Below are 18,035 nucleotides of genomic sequence, written 5' to 3'. Positions count from 1 at the left end.
ATCCGCGCCGCTTATGAAAAAGAAGCCTTTAAAAAAGTCTCTTTCCAGACACATTTAGCTGCTAGTTGTTAGTCAGATAATGTTTCTATGGTTATAGTTAATGCCAACTGTGGGAAAAAATGATCACTAAAATGCTTATGATAAACTGCTGTGAGTTTACGTGCAAGCCCTGCGTTCAGCTTGTTTCAACGTGTGAAAGTGTTCCTCCATACCTTTATGTCAATGTTGTTCACAGTACTTATCCATCCACAGAATATGTAAAGTAGTCAAATGTGTAAACATTTAGCTGCAGTTCTGCCATTGGAAGTCTCTGGGACAAAAGCAGCTAAAGCTTTAAATAAAAGTGAAACCAATAATTAAAAAGTCTGATAGAGACCATTTCTGGTTAATGATGTCAGAATTTCATGGCATTTTTAAATGGCTGTGTGAATGGTGTTTTACGCAAAAATTCCAGAACGTCCTTGCTTGTGTGAACAACACTTTTTTCAATCTACTGGTAGTCGTTTCAGAAATTTTCTGGATATTTACCGGTATCATTGTGCTAAAGGGGCTAGTATCTGTATTGTTCTACAGTAAAAAAACAAAAACTAGTCTTGCACACATACAAACCACAAAGCTGCATTTATGTGCCATTTTCATAGTAGTTCTCACTCACCACAGATGTCAATGTGTCTGAGAATCTGACATTTTTGATATTTAGGAAATGTGACCATGTCAGCCAGCGGCTTTGTGCTCCCTTAAGACTTTTGCTTGGTTTTGTCACTTTGGTTTGTGTTCTCATTCTCAGTTTGGCTTTTACCAATGCTAATGCTAATTCTACATGCTGAATCAGGCAAACTTCCTTCAAAATCAGCTCAATGAGAGGCAACGTGTAGAACACAAACACAAAAAAACCTAGCCAAAAAAACGTTCTGCTTGGTTAGTCCTTACATGGCTATTTATACACTATAGTTCAGTAATTACAGCTTGTTTATTGACCTTATTCTCCACAGACGAGCTGGCGCTGCCCTTTGAATCTTTTTGGCACGAGACTTCCGGTCTCATTCACTTCCATTCATTTTTAGACATTAAAAACTGTTCGTTTCGCTGTTTGATGTTGCAAACTGATAATTCCTTGTTATATTATTCTACTTGGTCTGTGTAGTCATGCAAACATTTGTTTGTAGAGCAAGTAGTTTGACCGTTTTCTGCCGTTTATTATTCCTTGTCATTTCTCCCATAGGCGACTGAAACGGAAGTTCTAAGACAATCGCGAAAACAGGCGCACTTTCGCATTTTAGAATAAGGTCAATATTCTTTAGATGAATTTAGATCTTTAGCTCCCCATGCTATTTATCTGATTTAGAAATACACAATACATTACATAGAGATTCATAAATAATGGGACGTTGAATAATTCGAAAATAATGCTTAGGTGATGCTAACATGATAGCAAGCGGAGTGGCTGTTACACCTCAGGTGTGCATTATTTTCTAATCTTTTAATGGACTGGAGTAAATCATTTTGCTTTTACTATAGTTAAGTCACCTAAGGAAACAGATGTTTCAGATTGTTCAGATGTTGTATTTAAAGACATTTATTTGGTTTTGTCCTCAAACTGCTGTTGTGTGTGATGCTTAAGCCTTCAGTTATTGTTTGTTTTGATTTCTTTTGATGTTTGACAGTTGTAGGCTGTAAAACGACTGAAATCATTAAGTGTAATGATATCATACTATAATGCAGTAAAGACCTGTCTGCAGCTACTATATATGTGCTGTTATCTGGAAATAATTGCACACTGTAGAATGACACATTCAACACACTGTAGTATACAATTTAGCTAATTATTATAGAAATATTTTTCTCAAGACATTCATTTTTGACCCTGGTCCTGATTTTTGTTATCAGTTTGCGATTGTTTCAAGACAAGGGATTGGTCAGTGAATCCTACTAGACTCGCAGGATATGATTATCTGCTGATACCATCTGTGGCCACCCGGAACAACCATAATTATGCAGATTCAAAAAACCATATAATATACTGTTTATGCATTTAGGAAGCTTTTCTTTATTGCATTGTTGAAAATAAAAAAACTTTTTCAGTATTATTTGACTGTTCAAAACATCAGCATTTTTTTGAAAGCTAAATCTTTTGTAATGTGTTGTTGCTGTCATTTGGTGCCTGCTTGCAGAATAAAAGTAAATATTAACATTAATGTTCTTAATGTGTTTTGTGTTGCAGAGTGTTAGGCCAACTCCATCGAACGAAGCTGTCACAGTTGAGTTCAAGCCAATTACATTAAAAGCTGGAGAGAGCCGATATACCAAAGTTGCAAGTATTAGTTTTGATGGTGAGTACTACTACTATTTCTTTTTGAATGGCATCACTTTTTCCCCCTGGAAATAATATCTGTCAGTTTATCAGTACATCAACTTTTATTAATATGTCAGCAGGGTTAGAATGGTTTTAAGGTAGACAATGCAATGTACTTGATTAGTTTAAAACATAGGTCTTTTTGTAGTGTTCCAATTAGTTTTCATTAAATTATTTATTTTGGGCACCTTTATTAATTTTTAAACATTGACCAAATAGTTTGTTTACAGACAAAATGTTCATGATATTTGCTGTTTTTCAGCTTCAAAAGCAAGAAGATCAGACCAGTTTTCTGGAAAGATCACAGTGAAGGCAAAAGAGAAAAGCTACTCAAAACTTGAAATCCCTTACCAGGCTGAGGTTTTAGAAGGGTAAGTGGTCAGTTCACCAGCAATATGTTTAGGGTTTTGTTTACTAGTTTACATTGCGTTTATGCTCACCATTTTCAGGTACCTGGGCTTCGACCACACAGCCACCCTGTTCCACATCAGAGACAGTCCTGTAGATCCAGTGGACAGACCCATCTACCTCACCAATACCTTCAACTTTGCCATACGCATTCACAATGTGTCACTTCCCGAAGAAGCCAAGACTATGTTCAATGTAATCTATTTTTGAGCTGCTTTTTAGATTTTTGTCAGCAGAAAACTTTTGAATGTTAAACTAAGGTAGCTTTTGTGACTTTGAATTTATACTTCAACTATTCAGGCGAGTGTTACAAGAGTCTTACAATTATAGAAACCATTTAAAGAAAGTGCATTTAAACAGTGATGAGGTGCTGTATGTGTGTTTTACCTTTGGTCGTGAGGAAGTTTTATAAATATTCATCATTTTAAATACTGTACCTCTTCTTTGTGAAATGTTCAGTTAGTTAATGTGTTTTGACAAAAAAAAAAAAAAAAAAAAAAAGAGTAGTTAAAATGCAATTTAGTTAACTCAGATCTTCTTTTAAACTAAACAAATAGAGATTTCATTCATTTATTTTATTGTTTTTTACAGGTGCATAATTTCAGCACTCCAGTACTCATCCCTCCCCATGAGTCCCGCTACATTTTCTCTCTTCTTTTTCGACCAGTACGACCCTCCATTCACATCGACAGCAACATCCTCCTCATCACCAATGCTTCTAAATTTCACCTGCCAGTTCGGGCCTACACAGGCTTCTTGGAGGTAATTTAGGACGAGCCAAAGTGTGGCAAACAATCGTTAATGTAACCTAATTCTGAAGTTCATGCGTTGTGAATTAATATGGTCTTGTGCTGTAATTTTAGACATGAATCTCATGATTTGTCTTTCTCTTTTATTCAACAGCCGGTTGTTCTTCCTCCCTGTCTTCAAGAGCACATCTTAGACTTTGGTGTTCTTAGTGCCACAGACACCAGCAGTTTGGTGTTTGTTGTGGTCAACAGCAATCCAATTGAGGTACAAGGTCATCACGTTCAGTACATTGTGTGACGTGATGTTTGGATAAAAGCAGAAATGTCAATATGGCTTTTTCTCAATGAATACATGTTCTCTGTCCTTCCAGTTGGAGATAAAGTCATGGCTGGTGACAGGAGACAGTCTGTCCATGGAATTGCTTAACACAGAAAGAGGGAACAGAAGTATAGCACTAAGCAGAATTCAAGAGCTGCAGAACACATCAGCTGCCCAATACAAAACTGTAAGTGTGCAGTCTTTGCCTCTATTACCAAATCATGTGATTAAACGCATTTCAGATTCCTATTCTGTTCAACTTAAATCAAGATAAAAACAATCACAGTATGCAGACACTCTGTTGGCCTTATTCTGCAGTGTGGAAGTGCGCTAGTTTTTGCAATTTGTTTTAAAATTTCAGAAATGACTAGGAATAGTACAGGGCAGAAAATGGGCAAACAATTTGCTCTACAAACAAGTGTGTTCATGTCTATACACAGACCATACAAAAATATAATAAGAAAAAATCAGTTTGCAACATCAACCAGCAAAGCCAGCAGTTTTTAATGTCTGTAAATCAATGGAAGTGCATGAGACCGGAAGTATTGAGCCAAAAAGATTACAATGGTGGCTCCTGAACGTCAAGAATAAGGACAATTCGGCAACTGAAAAGTAATATGTATTTTGAAGGCTAAAAATAGTTTTAAAGTATTTTTTATTTATTTATTTTTTAATACATTTGAGGTTATATGTGTTTTGTCTTTTGCCACTTTGTCTTATGTATAAATGTGTGTGGTTAAAAAGTGTGATTACAAAAATCTGTGCTAGTAGCTGTAATAATAATAATACTAATTCCTTATGTTTTTCTTTAGACTCAAAGCACTTTACACATTTTTGGGCGTAATGATGCGCCGTTTAGAATCTTGCCGGAAGTAGTTGGTCATCTGGGTAATTCTCGTATACTGATTTTCGAATTTTATGAATACGGATATACTACTCTGCTTGCATATTGATTTTATACCATGTAAGCCATATGCAGCCAGAGTCAGGACGTAGGTTTAACGTCTCATCCGAAAGACTGTGCTCACTGAGCGGTATAGAGTTCCATACTGGGATGTTAGGACCCACACAGACCACAGGTTGAGCACCCCCTGCTGGTCTCACTAACACCACTTCCCATGGTGTCTTCCATCCAGTGTACTGACTGGGCACAGCCCTGCTTAGCTTCAGTGGGTGATTATGTGAGAGTTGCAGAGAGCTTGTTGCCAGCTACCTGTAATACTGCTACTATTACAAGTGTTGTTATGAAATAAGTCAGTGGTTCTCAAACTGTGGTACTAGTGGTACGCGGGCTTCCTCCTAGTGGTACGCGGAGGAATCGCTGAAAAATGAAAGAAACAATTAACACTTTTAATCCTTTAATGCGTAATATAACATTGATGTGATCAGCATTGGCTGCTTTGTGAAGCGTACGATCACAACGCTGTGCTTATAGTGTTTACTTTAGTGCATTGTGTCATAAGCTGCTGAAAATCAGTTTCCGAAGTTTAAGAATTGATTCTGAAGCGTGATTTGACTGACATAAAAAGTGGCCAATCACAGTCGACCTTGTCTAGTTGCGTGAAACGTAAGGCCGGGACAAAGGCTTTCTGTGTTGCAGAGACAGAAAAAACAACTTAAAAACAAATGTTTTGTTGGAGTAATGCTTCTCGGATGTTTTCACTACAGAGATGTCTAGCCGAGTAATTAAACCGCGGACATATTTCCTGCCTATTTGATAATCTTCATACACGTTTTGCTCTACGACAGCCAGTCGACTCGCCTCTGACCGGTCACTCCTCTAAATACATTCTGAATGGCGGCGCGGGAATGGAGGTATTGCGCAATTACTCATTTCTGCAAATGTGGCGAGTGCTTTATTTTAATACGAGAGCGCATTCAAGTGCTCTCATGATCGCGTGTGTGCTCAGATAGAATACAATCGCGATCTTTCCACTATTAAAGTAGACATTATTTATCTTTGCTCCTTAACTAAATTTAGTCAAAAGTATTCAAAGTTATCAAATATTTAGAAATAGATTGATACATGATCGATGACAATGCTAATGGTCTTCTTATTTGGCTGTGTTGTGAAGTGAAACTTTTAGCAAAGGTGGAACATTTTTTATTTCTTTATGACAAAATAATTATGCTGGAAATGTTTCTGGATGAGGTATTTGTGTGATTTATACATTTAGCTGTTTTCTGATCTGTCCTAAAGCATTACAGGTCAAAGCAATCCATTGTTAGCCTACTTATTGTTTATTTATCACAATTTACAATAAGGCTCTTAAAGCACTGCTTTGATAAATGTAGTGTCGTCATATTTCAAATACCTCAAGTAAAATAAAGTCATTTGTTTTATTTTTTTACTGACAGTGTACTTGTATTTTTTTACGTTTCTATTTTAGATTAAGATCAAGTGTAAAATAAAATCTACATGTGATGTACAGCTATTTAAGAAACAAATTTGCCATATTGTAAAGAAAATAGTGTAAAATATGTAAATAAAAGGCTAAATTTAAATCTTTTTACCATATACTTTAATTTAACCTTTCAAAGCTTAAAAATATATATTTTTAAAAATGGGCAAAACGTGTCTCTATGGCCTTAAAGATTATTTGGTAGTTTTACCAGTGCTATTGAAAAAGATTAATTGTCATGAAAGGAAAAATTGACTATACTTCCTTTGTTAGTGCAAATTATACATGTAGCTTTGGGATGTAAGCAATCAAACCATTAAATCAGGTTTACACTTAAAAAAAAGTGATTTCATAATGAAAATCAGATTTTTTTTCAAAAGTAACCAACTAGTACTTTTTAAAAGAGTAATTTGTACTTTTACCTAATATTAGTATTATTTACTAAAATTTTTGTTATTTTAGCAGTGTAATAATATTTTTACTTGAGTACAAAAAAGATTTCACAAGCACTTAGTGCAGGTTTATTATATTATTAATATATGATTAATAAATATTTTTTTTAATGGTTTTTATTTGTATCTATTCCTATGCAATATTTTATGGGTTGCTGAGAATACATTTCAGGTCTTCAATAAGCATGTCAGTCTTGAAAAAAAAATAGGTGCTGGAATTGATTTTCATTAGGCTGTGCCTGTATGAACCCTGTCATGTACATTTAACATTTATTTCAAGATTTGTCTGAAAGTGTAGGAATATGACATATAGCCTATATTTATAAGGTCCAAGCAGCACTTCCAGCTTTTGATGAATAGGCTACTATGAATACTTTAGATTTAAGTACAGCAGTTTTCTTTTTACTTTTTAAGAACAGCGCCATTTTTTATGAACTTTTAAAAGCACATTTTAACTAAAACTTTTTTTTTATCTGCAAGCACAGTTAATGTTCAGACTATTTCAAATGTTTAGTGTGACTGACAATAATACATATTCTTACTAATAGGAAGTAATCTGCATCGTTTTTAAACTGTGCACACCTGTAGCTGCTTAATTAGGCTTACGACGCTATTTTTTAATACTGGTTAAAAAATAGCGTCGTAAGGTGGTACTTGGAGAGACGATTTTTTTCTAAGGTGGTACTTGGTGAAAAAAGTTTGAGAACCACTGAAATAAGTTGTTTACATTTAGCTATGAACAATATAAACACAATACAAAATGTGGAACAATTTTGTTAGTTTAGTTAAGTAAAATTGCACACTTCTGCTAAATTTTGATAAACATTTTTTGTACCTTCTCTGCCCAAACAGTTGTAAATGTTTTATCTCTTGTGGCCTTTATTTATGTAGGTGAAAAGACAGATTTGAAAGATTGAAAGGGAGATTGGAAAAATAATTGATAACCAAAGGAAGCCATACATGGCTATCTCAGCGTCTTTGTGTGTGTGCAGGCAGTCATATGACTTCCGGTGGAATCTTTGCATGTCCACACTTGTGAAAATAGCAGAAGTGTCGCAAGATTTGTGGTTTTGGATGTCTGCAAGCACAAAAGTTCTTTCAAATGATTTAGTTTTTTTTTTCAGAAAATAGTGACTTCACAGTGAAGGTTTGAGTTAGAGTATCGTCTTTCACACATATTGCTACAGTTTAGAGAGGGTTATTGCAATTTAAAGGGATTATTCCAAATTGTGAAATTTAGTGGCCCTCAGTGTTAAAGACAAACAAACGTGCTTACGTCCATCTGCTGAAAGTATTTGAGAGGAAAGTTGACATTACCTGGAAGATAATTCATTGCATATTCCTTGTAATGCTTTTCATATTTTTAATGTAAATGTCTGACTCGGGTCAGGATTCAGTTTTTTCATGTTGTTGCAATCCAGTATGCATGTGCATTTGTTTAGGAAAAGCAGGTGTTCATAGCTCTGTATTGCATATCTGTTTCTTCACAGGTCATTTTAGCCTCAGGATATTATGCAGCTTTTAAAGTCACTTTGGTGGCTAAAGCTCTAGAGGGAATTTATGATGGAGCCGTACACATTACAACAGATTATGAGGTATGTTTGTCATCCACAATATGTTGTTTCTATTACTTTTTTCCAACAAAATTGTTGTGCCATAGCTGGTGCTAGGTTTAATGTTGATATAATAAGTTGTCTAATCTTCATTTTCCTCATCTGATTATGACTCACAGGATGAAAATTAAATTGTAACCATTTTCAATGCATCTTTTCCTCTCATTTCTTTATTTAAAATAAATAAAATCTTAATAACCACATAAAACTATGCATTATTTTTACAAACAAAAATAAGCAGCATACAATTTAAGACAAAATGCCAGTTATTGACACTTGTGGTTCTTAGTTTAAGACTAGCAGATTTCAGAAGATATAACTGCAGTAGCTTTTCAGATTATACTCCTGCAACAAGTCTGGCCGTGAATGAAATGTAAAAGTGAATTGTGTTTTTAGGCATGCTTTTTAAACCTTCAGTTTAATTGTGTCTGTTTCAGATATTGACAATCCCTGTTAAGGCTCTTATAGCCGTAGGAACATTAAGCTGTTCACCCAAACATATCATTCTTCCTGATGCATTCCCGGTAAGTTTGCAAAAACAAAGATGTGTATGCTTTACATTCTTGTTTCGTCTTCTTTTTTTAATGATTGTTTTAAAAGTACCTGTAAAACGAGTACCTGTTTTTTGATATCTCAACATCATAAAGATACTTCTGTTGTCTGTGTAATGTGAGGATGTGATTCATTCCTGCTTTTACGCCCAGGCTCTGTTTAACCGCCACTCCCTGTGTCCAGTGCCATGCGCTAACATGACCTGCTTTGCAAACCACTTTTATTTTTGAACGACAAGAGACCATTCATTAGCTTTCAGACCATTTCAGAGTGGTTTTCATCAACTGTTTTTTACTCTGTTTTTTTTTTTGTACGCAGGGGAAAGTAGTCCACCAAGGGTTGAGTATACAGAGCTCATTCTCACAGAAAGTAAGGCTTCAGCAGATTCGCTCTCTCACAGAGGACGTCCGGTTTCAGTACAAACGAGTTCGCAATAATAAAGTGGAGTTGGAACCCAGGCGAAAGTCCAAGGTGCCAGGCCCTGTACACTATAGTAAATACACCCAGACTTAAAGGCACAATATGTTATCTATAAAACACTGGAATAGTGTAGATGTTTTAATAATTGAAGTGCTTGCATTATCCCAAAGGTTTTAAAGAATTTTAAAAACCTGAAAAATAAGCTATTTTACCTAGTGATTCAGGCTGTGCTCAGTTTTGCCATGTTTATGATGTCACACATCCTTGATAACCCTCAGTTTTTATAGAAAACACAGATGCTTTAATTTGTTGTGGACTACACAGAACAGCTTTACAAAAAAAAAATATAATAATAACATTCATAAGCGCTGCTACTTTCCTGAGTGATTCCCACCTGAAGCTGTGAACTGTGGCATAATAAAAGCTCTGCTGTTTTCGGTTCATGTCATGCTCTCATAGCAGTTGCTTCTTGTTTCACTGATAATTTTCAGCGTTACTCTGATTCATACTTCCATGAAGGTTTTGAATAAGTTTAAGTTTGCGAAGATAAGTTTTGAAAACTTTAGCTCAGTGGTTCCTAACCTTTTCTTTTGCCTGTGACCCCCTTTTCCCCCAGGAAATATTGTAAGGCCCCCTCCACATTTAATAATAACATTCCTCATGTAGGTTTGCAGTTGGTGTGACAAACAGACTGTTTTCAAACAAATGCTATGTTTATTACTGTATCTAGATATGTTTATGCACAAATAATAGCCTAATGTAAGATATAAAAGCAAAACATTAGTGGGCTATTTTTATCGGGTACACCTTGCGGTATTGGGGATGAGTCGTCTGCAAATGTCTTATTAATTTGAATGGCCTCATGCATTCATTAGCAAGAAATTTGGCACAGATAATGCACTGTGGCTAGGTCAGAGACAAATTTTTTGGTCTGCCAGGGGATAAAATGAACAAAGGCAACATGATCTTTCTTCTAATTGTCCACTGCTAAAACAATTTTAAAGTATGACATGACCCCTCACAGAGCTCGCCGAGGTTTACTTGTGGGCTGGGACCCCTCCTGTTAAGAACCGCTGCTTTAGCTCATTCACGAACAAGACTGTAGGATGTAATGAAGACCACAGCTCCAATGATTCCACACTCAGTCATGGTGTGATCAAACTACACCTTGTTTGTTGTGAATATACACCCTCTAGTGGCGAAAATTACATATTGTGCCTTTAAATGCAACTGCTCAGCTACAATAATACAAAGTAGACTCATTTTTATTTCTATTTTAGTAATTGACACTTGTTTTTTACTCCTTTTTCAGATAGCGAACATTTATTTTGATGCCAGCTTGCAATGTGGCGATCACTGTTATGTGGGATTACCGTTTGTATTGAAATGTACACCACCTTTCTGCATTAATTTTCTTGGATAAGTTGTTGTCTTAGTTATTGTTTAATAATTTTTTTCTTCTTCAGCGGAGTCTAGGCCTCATGGTTTAGTGATGCAGGAGGACATGTGGGACGCTGATGTAGATCTCCACCAGCGGCTCCTAAAAAGATGGCGAGAGCTCAAGGAGCAATCAGGCCATGAGTGAGTCTGATGGATATGGCTTTAATCCAGGCTGAGATAAACACACACCGATGCATGTATTATATCTTTATGCGATTGTCCTGTTTGTGAAGGGTCGAAGCCTTCTTTGAAGTGGACACAGATCTGCAGAAAAATGTGCAGGCCAAGATTTCAGCAAAGCTCAAATGGCCCTCGCTGCTCAACTCTACCCTACAACAGATCCATTTTCCTCTCACAAACACAAACAGCTCATCTGTAAGTATATACACACATATTTCACTGCCCCTTGTGTTTTTGTTTTTTTTCTGTATTAGCCGCCTGTTTGAGTGTTTTATACTAAAGCACCCCCTAAAATACATTGACCTGAACTTTTGTATTTTAAGGAGGAAGAAGTGATTCTAGAAAACTCTGCTGATGTCCCAGTCTACGTTCAGGTTCTTCCTCTGGCTTTATACCCCAATCCCTCAGTGTTCACAGGCAAACTTGCTGACAGGTAAGATTTCCCACTTTCTTTCAGGAATGTTATAGCTTATGGTTTTTAAGAATGTAGTGTATATATAGTAAAGGTTATTTAGTATAAATAAGGTTTCAATTTATATAAATAAAAAATATTATTTAAAACTCAAAGTATTACAGCTAGTTGCCATAGAAAATGTATTTTACTTTTGCTTAACTTCCTAAGATGTGCTAGAGTGGAATATTCTTAAATTAATACAAATAAATAGAGTGGAGGAACTATGACTTAAATTTTTTGGAAAAACTTGGAAGCCAGTTAGCAGTTTTTTAGCAGTTTAGCAGTTCCGGTTCCCAAAGTCCATGGCTTTTTTTAAGTGAGATTTTAGTTAAATCGCTTAAATAAGGTTCATGGTTACCACAAACTCAAGATGCTTTTATGTTTTATTTTATGACATACAACACATCAGTTACATAAAATTCTTGATTGTTTTAAATTGGTTACATTTCGTTGCTAAATGGGACTCAGGCAGTCCTGGAGACTACGGATGCTCAAGATAACTGATTAACTGGTGCATTTGTAACCGATTAATGGTATGAGTTAAACATTTAAAAAATGTTATTTTATATATTATTAAAGTTTGGCTGCATAATGGTCAATCACCAAAAGCACTTTTTGCATTGAGAAGGGCATTTTTAAGTGGTTTACTAACAGCTGTGAGTGTTTTGCGCGGTGCTTATGCGCCCTGGGTGCCTTATGTTTGGCCGTTGAGGAAAAAAAGAGCGTTAGGTCAGTCGCGTCTTTTCCATTCTTCTATCAAATGAAAGCAGAGGCGGGGTTTCTGTTGAGGTGCCTGCATTGTTGGTGTTGTCAAGACGACTGAGAACTATTAATGATGGAGGAGAGACTTGTGGTCGCTGTTTCAAGTTATCTGGTGCTGTATGACATAACAAATTTTCAATATCACAATGTTATTAAACACTAAAATTATAAAAGCGGGCGAGGCAGTGGCGCAGTAGGCAGTGCTGTCGCCTCACAGCAAGAAGGTCGCTAATTCGAGCCTCGGCTGGGTCAGTTGGCGTTTCTGTCTGGAGTTTGCATGTTCTCTCTGCGTTCGTGTGGGTTTCCTCTGGGTGCTCCGGTTTCCCCCACAAGACATGCGGTACAGGTGAATTGTCCGTAGTGTATGAGTGTGAATGAGTGTGTTTGAATGTTTCCCAGAGACGGGTTGCGGCAGGAAGGGCATCCGCTACATAAAAACGTGCTGGATGGGTTGGCGGTTTGTTCCGCTGTGGCGACCCCAGATGCCGACAAGAAAATTAATGAATGAATTATAACAGCATGGACGGCAACACAATAGACCAGCTGATTCAGTCATTTCCTAGCGACATAAAAGGCGACACTGACACTGCTTACCGGTGCAGCCTGTCTCTGTAGCTTTTCGCTCTACATTTGCAAAAAAAAGAATATTGAATGTTGTTCTCTATCCATGATGGTACTTGCAGGCATTTGATAGACTTGTCACCCATGCCTCATTTCTGTCATCTATTCATCTACCTCTAAGATAAGCGGGCTGTATGCACATGCGAGATACACTTATTTAAATATGTCTTATGAAAATACTATGTAGGCACATTTATTAAACATACAGTACACGTTTTAAAACTTTTACAACAACTGTAAAGCAAAGCACATGTATTTCCTTTGTAAAACCAAAACAAACTGCACGTAGGTCTATATACAGATATGTTTATTGCTTATTTGTATTTGTTTATGTAGCGTAAATATATTATAATAACCGAGAGAGTAAATCTGTGTCATGGACCATATTTTCAAAAATAAATTTGAAAAGTTGTCAGAGACAGGGTGGTACTGACGTAACAAGCAAGGCACTAAAGTCTTGTTTATAGCCTAATGTTAGCTTTTCAATTACCCAAAAGTGATCAAATTTATATAATCGCGGGGTGATTATCAGGTTGGACAAAACGTGTAAGTGTAATGAACGGTGTTTGAACACAGAGCTTATTATTTGCAATCTTCAAGAAGCCTATGGAAAAATCCTATAAGGATTTCATAGAGTGAACCAGTTTTATGTGGCGTCATAGTTCCTCCAGATATACATGAAAAAAAAAAAAAAACATAACACAAAATTAACTTTAAGTTGAAAACAGAAAACGTATAGGACTGTTTAATTATAATCCTTTTGAAGTGTTAACAACACTGGGAATGTGCCCTGTCTGTCCACCTAAAGTGCACCCCAGTCACCCAAATTTGATAAAATGGTTTATTCTTTCCAAACAGAGCAATTCAAGTCATCTGGTGAAAATGTCTGTATTTTTCCATATCCCAGTATGCATGACAAAAAAAAAATCACCACTTTAATACATATAAAATATATGTATTTGAATATTTTTATTTTCAAATATTGTGGAGCCCTGCTATTCTTCATCTAACATGCTTTATACATGTATTTTTTTTTTTAAAGGTTTCCTCTTGGAAAGTTATCAAACATAAACCTGGACACAAATACACTGGAATTCCTGGTCCAGAAAAATCATGTACGTGTAAATTAAGAACTGACAATGACTTTATTCTGTGATTAAATCAGTAATTGAATTTTTTTACTCTCCAAAATCTTTCATGATATCCAAACATTCAAGAAATGCTGGACAGTGCTTGTTTTGTTTCTCTATTCTGCTTATGGTTTCTGGCTTTGTTTGTTTGTTAGTCTTCAGTGATGAAGAGTTCCACAGGTTTTGTTGAAGGATCGACACGGCCCTATGTATATAACATGCTCCTTATGCCTGGGGAGGTAAAATCCTTCAATGTAAGGTTTAGACCCACCACCAATCACAGTGTCTCTTCTCTGCTTGTCGTCAGGTAAGCTTAGTGAGCCAAACAAAATAGCTGAAAAAATAACAACAACATGTAAATTAATGTTGTTAAAATACAGTAATGTTGTGTTTGCACAGGAACAACTTGACGATCGTAGACTTGATCATGGTTCATGGTCAGGGCACCACAGAGAGTCTGAGATTGGCCGGTAAAGCCCCAGGTCTCGGCAGCTCTCTGAGGTTTAAACTTACCGAGTCATTCCTTAAAGACTGTTCAGAAGGTGAGTGAGAAATCTAATTAAATCAAAATTTTACATCAGGGTCATGGAATATCATGGAATTTTTGTCCGTTCAAAACATTGATTTTTTTCCAAATTATCAAATATTAAAAATTTTTGTTTCTATTTATCAAAATCTCATTTTTCTATACCATGTATTTTATGACAATAATTACGCGTATTGTTATAGTTTCATGGCTGTTTTATGTAGTTAGGCTGTTTTACAGCTACATTTGATTCATTTCTGGCATCAACTGTCAATAATTCACTTTAAGTCAAATGTAGTCAGCAAACTGTACTTGTTATTTAAGGCCAACAGGTTGGGATAATACACATTTTGGGGGCTTTGGCTTTAAAATAACCACTTAGAAGACTGGGGACTCTATTTTAATGTTCTAGGTGCAAGGTCTAAAGCACATTGCACAAAAGCATCAAGGGCATGTCCGAATATAATTTTGCTATTTAAGGACGGAAATTACGCTCTGCATGGTCTAACAGGGTTGTGCTTATTCTCTTAATAAGTTATGGATGTGTTTTGATTATAACGGGTATTAAACCAATCAGTCTCATCTCGCATACCCTTTAAGAGTCAATTGCGTCACGTCATGGTGAATTTGCTTTTTACATGGCGGATTTTGTAAGTTAAAAAAATGGACACTTCACTAGCAAGAAAACTGTTAAATCTAAACTATTTCTAAATTCAGTTCTAATTTCCAGCAAATTAATAAATGAACAATAATCAAGAAGTGTGGTCAAAAACTGTATACAGGTAACACACGTCCTATTCTCATGCCCCATATAGTAATGCAGACGTCTCCAAAAGTCAAGGAGGCAGTGTTTTAAATATTTATGTAGAAAATATTTTTTTTACTTTTTAATCCTTTTTTTTTTCACTTGTAAAGATGTTTGTGTATTTCTGTACATCCTGTGTGTATTAAGCAATGTGTACGTGTTTGTACTCGCATACGTGCACAACTAATGTGCTCTGTGCTGGACTTCAGTGCAGCTTTCAGTTGTTCTGTGGCACAGTCTATTTTAGTTTCTCAAAATAGCAACGCGCCAACAGTGCACTGTAACACCTTCTTTCTCGGCCGGTGCACCCATGAGTCCACAAATTGTCACAAATGGTAAAATGTTGCACAAAACTTGAAAATTAGGGTTGCCCTGGGTGTTAAAATAGAAAAAACTAAACATAAAAATTTGTAAAACTACTTTTGAGCTATCAAATATGGGGGAGTGAGCACTTCACTGCAGTACCTGATTTAAAAAAAAACTTGAAATAAAAAATTCATTGTTGCTCACAGAGTTTACAGTCCTGCAAAATAACATTCAAGCCTAAACCATTTTAATATTATGCAAAGCACAAAAAGCAGCCTGTTTTTTCTATTGATTTATAACTCATGAGAGTTCAACTTTTTGGTCATTGAAGTTGATATTTGGCTTATAGTGGGGGAACCCTGTTCATTGATACCAAATAATTTCCAATCGTGTACATTTCTTTTTACTTTTGCTAACCTGAACGTGTATCTTTCAATTTTACCAGTTAAAGCCAAGGAACCAAACTTCACTCTTCGAAGGACTTTTAGGCTGGAGAATACGGGCCTGCTTCCGATTCACATTCGGTCTGTGGAGATCAGTGGCAATGCATGTGAGGGTTATGGCTTCAAAGTTCTCAACTGTGAAGAATTTGCACTCAAACCAAACACTTCGAAAGACCTCATCATACTGTGAGTGGTTTCAAAAGTGGCCTTTTAACTGTATATGTTATATTTAGCTGTTACTTTTGTGTTAAAGTGAAACAAAATTTCTGCAAGCATTTACTTACCCTTTTGCATGTTTCAAACCTTTGAGTTTTTTTTTTTTTTCGGGTTAACACAAAATAAGTTATTTAGTAAAATGTTGAAATCTTAAATAAAAATGTAATGTAATGTGTGTATTTATATAGCGCACATATTGTGTATGACCATACACCGAAAGCGCTTCACAATCATGAGGGGGGTCTTTCCACACCACCACCACCAGTGTGCAGCATCCACTTAGATGATGCAATGGCAGCCACAGGACAACTGCGCTAGTGCGCTCACCACACACCAGCTATAGGTGGAGTGAGACAGTGATAGAGCCAATTCAGTGGATGGGGATGATTGGGGAGGCCATGATGGTTAAGGGCTGAGAGGGTATTTGATCAGGACACTGGGGTTACATCCCTACTCTTTACGAGAAGTGCTATGGGATTTTTAATGACCCCAGAGAGTCAGGACCTCGATTTATCGTCTTGAGACATCGCCCACTGACAGTATAGTGTCCCCTTCACTTTTACTGGGGCATTAGGACTCACACAGTTTGAGCACCTCTTGCTGGCCTCATTAACACCACTTCCAACAGCAACTTAGTTTTCCCATGTGGTCTCCCATCCAGGTACTGACCAGGCTCAGCCCTGCTTAGCTTCAGTGAGTAACCTGTCTTGGGCTGCAGGGTTAATTTGGCTGTGGCATTAACTTCCATAATATTGGTTTTTCCTACTCTGGAAGTCACTGGTTACAGATATTCAGCTGTCTTCAAGATATCTACTTTTGTCTAGTGAGTAAATGTTCGTTTTTTAGTTGAACTATCCCTTTTAATATATTTCAGAATTTCTAGCATTTGTGTTTTATTGCCTTTTATGCCTTACTAGATTGGTACCATGAATAGAACTTGGATACAAATGTTATACACTCTTCCATCTTGTGTTGAATACAGGTTTACTCCAGATTTCACATCATCCAGAGTGATCCGCGAGCTGAAGTTGGTGACTGCTGGGGGCTCAGTGTTTGCCTTTGTGCTGAATGCCTCATTGCCATATCACATGCTGGCAGTGTGTGCTGAGATGCTTCCCCGACCCAACTGGGAGCTTGAGCTCTACATCATCGTCTCCCTCGTTATGAGGTCTGATAGAAAATATTTCAACCTTTGTAACATAAACATTACAAACATTGCAAATTATTTTATTAATTAACATTCACAATAATACGTTAATAGTGCAAAAAATGAATTGCTCATCTCTGGTTAATGATGTTTGATGTTTTAAAGGGATGATTTACTTAAGTATGAGTAAATGTTGATGACTTGAGGATGAGCACATGTTGACATTTAAATTTTTTTTGTAAACTATCCCTAACATTAACAGATTTCTATTTTAAAGTTTTATTTTAAAAATCTGACTGAGTTCAATTTTTTGATATTGCATTTGATCTATTTAGACCTAAAATACATTTTTCAGGTCATATGTTGTTTTTTATTTCATTACTTTGATTTTTTTTCATTCAAATTAGGTAAATTTTTGATAAATTTTTGACAAATGTGTTTGTAGCTGCATGTGATGGAATTATATTTAAATATTAACTGATATTTAATATTTGTCCAGCTCCATGTTCCTGCTGGTCATCGCTACAGCCTATCTGGAAGCCCAGGGAATATGGGAGCCTTTCAAGCGACGGCTGTCTGTGGAATCCAACTCTCCCATGGAGACTGGAAAACCATTTGATCTCAGGGAAATTGTACGAATTCAAAGTGATCCAAAGTACGTGAAGATATTTTTGTATGATCTATAAACTTGATAAATAAATCAAGGTTTGATTTCTGGTTTACTTCGGACCATCTTT

General features: G+C 36.2%; 1 protein-coding gene across 2 annotated transcripts in view; it reads left to right on the top strand.

The window, feature by feature from the left end:
• tmem131 (transmembrane protein 131) overlaps positions 1-18,035 on the top strand; it is a 67,433-nt gene that overhangs the window by 33,965 nt on the left and 15,433 nt on the right. For both annotated transcript variants that reach the window (XM_087257349.1, XM_087257348.1), the window contains exons 12-30: positions 2,222-2,330; positions 2,616-2,724; positions 2,803-2,956; positions 3,353-3,523; positions 3,665-3,775; positions 3,882-4,016; positions 8,174-8,278; positions 8,734-8,820; positions 9,167-9,319; positions 10,581-10,656; positions 10,735-10,849; positions 10,942-11,083; positions 11,212-11,321; positions 13,768-13,840; positions 14,011-14,162; positions 14,255-14,397; positions 15,938-16,121; positions 17,134-17,319; positions 17,798-17,953. In XM_087257349.1, coding sequence (XP_087113475.1) covers positions 2,222-2,330; positions 2,616-2,724; positions 2,803-2,956; positions 3,353-3,523; positions 3,665-3,775; positions 3,882-4,016; positions 8,174-8,278; positions 8,734-8,820; positions 9,167-9,319; positions 10,581-10,656; positions 10,735-10,849; positions 10,942-11,083; positions 11,212-11,321; positions 13,768-13,840; positions 14,011-14,162; positions 14,255-14,397; positions 15,938-16,121; positions 17,134-17,319; positions 17,798-17,953 — 2,471 coding nt within the window. The remainder of the gene's footprint in view (positions 1-2,221; positions 2,331-2,615; positions 2,725-2,802; positions 2,957-3,352; positions 3,524-3,664; positions 3,776-3,881; positions 4,017-8,173; positions 8,279-8,733; positions 8,821-9,166; positions 9,320-10,580; positions 10,657-10,734; positions 10,850-10,941; positions 11,084-11,211; positions 11,322-13,767; positions 13,841-14,010; positions 14,163-14,254; positions 14,398-15,937; positions 16,122-17,133; positions 17,320-17,797; positions 17,954-18,035) is intronic.

Source organism: Danio rerio, chromosome 6 (assembly GCF_052040795.2).
Source record: "Danio rerio strain M-AB ecotype USA chromosome 6, GRCz13ab, whole genome shotgun sequence".
Classification (NCBI taxonomy): domain Eukaryota; kingdom Metazoa; phylum Chordata; class Actinopteri; order Cypriniformes; family Danionidae; genus Danio; species Danio rerio.
This window is presented reverse-complemented; position numbering and strand designations above follow the sequence as displayed.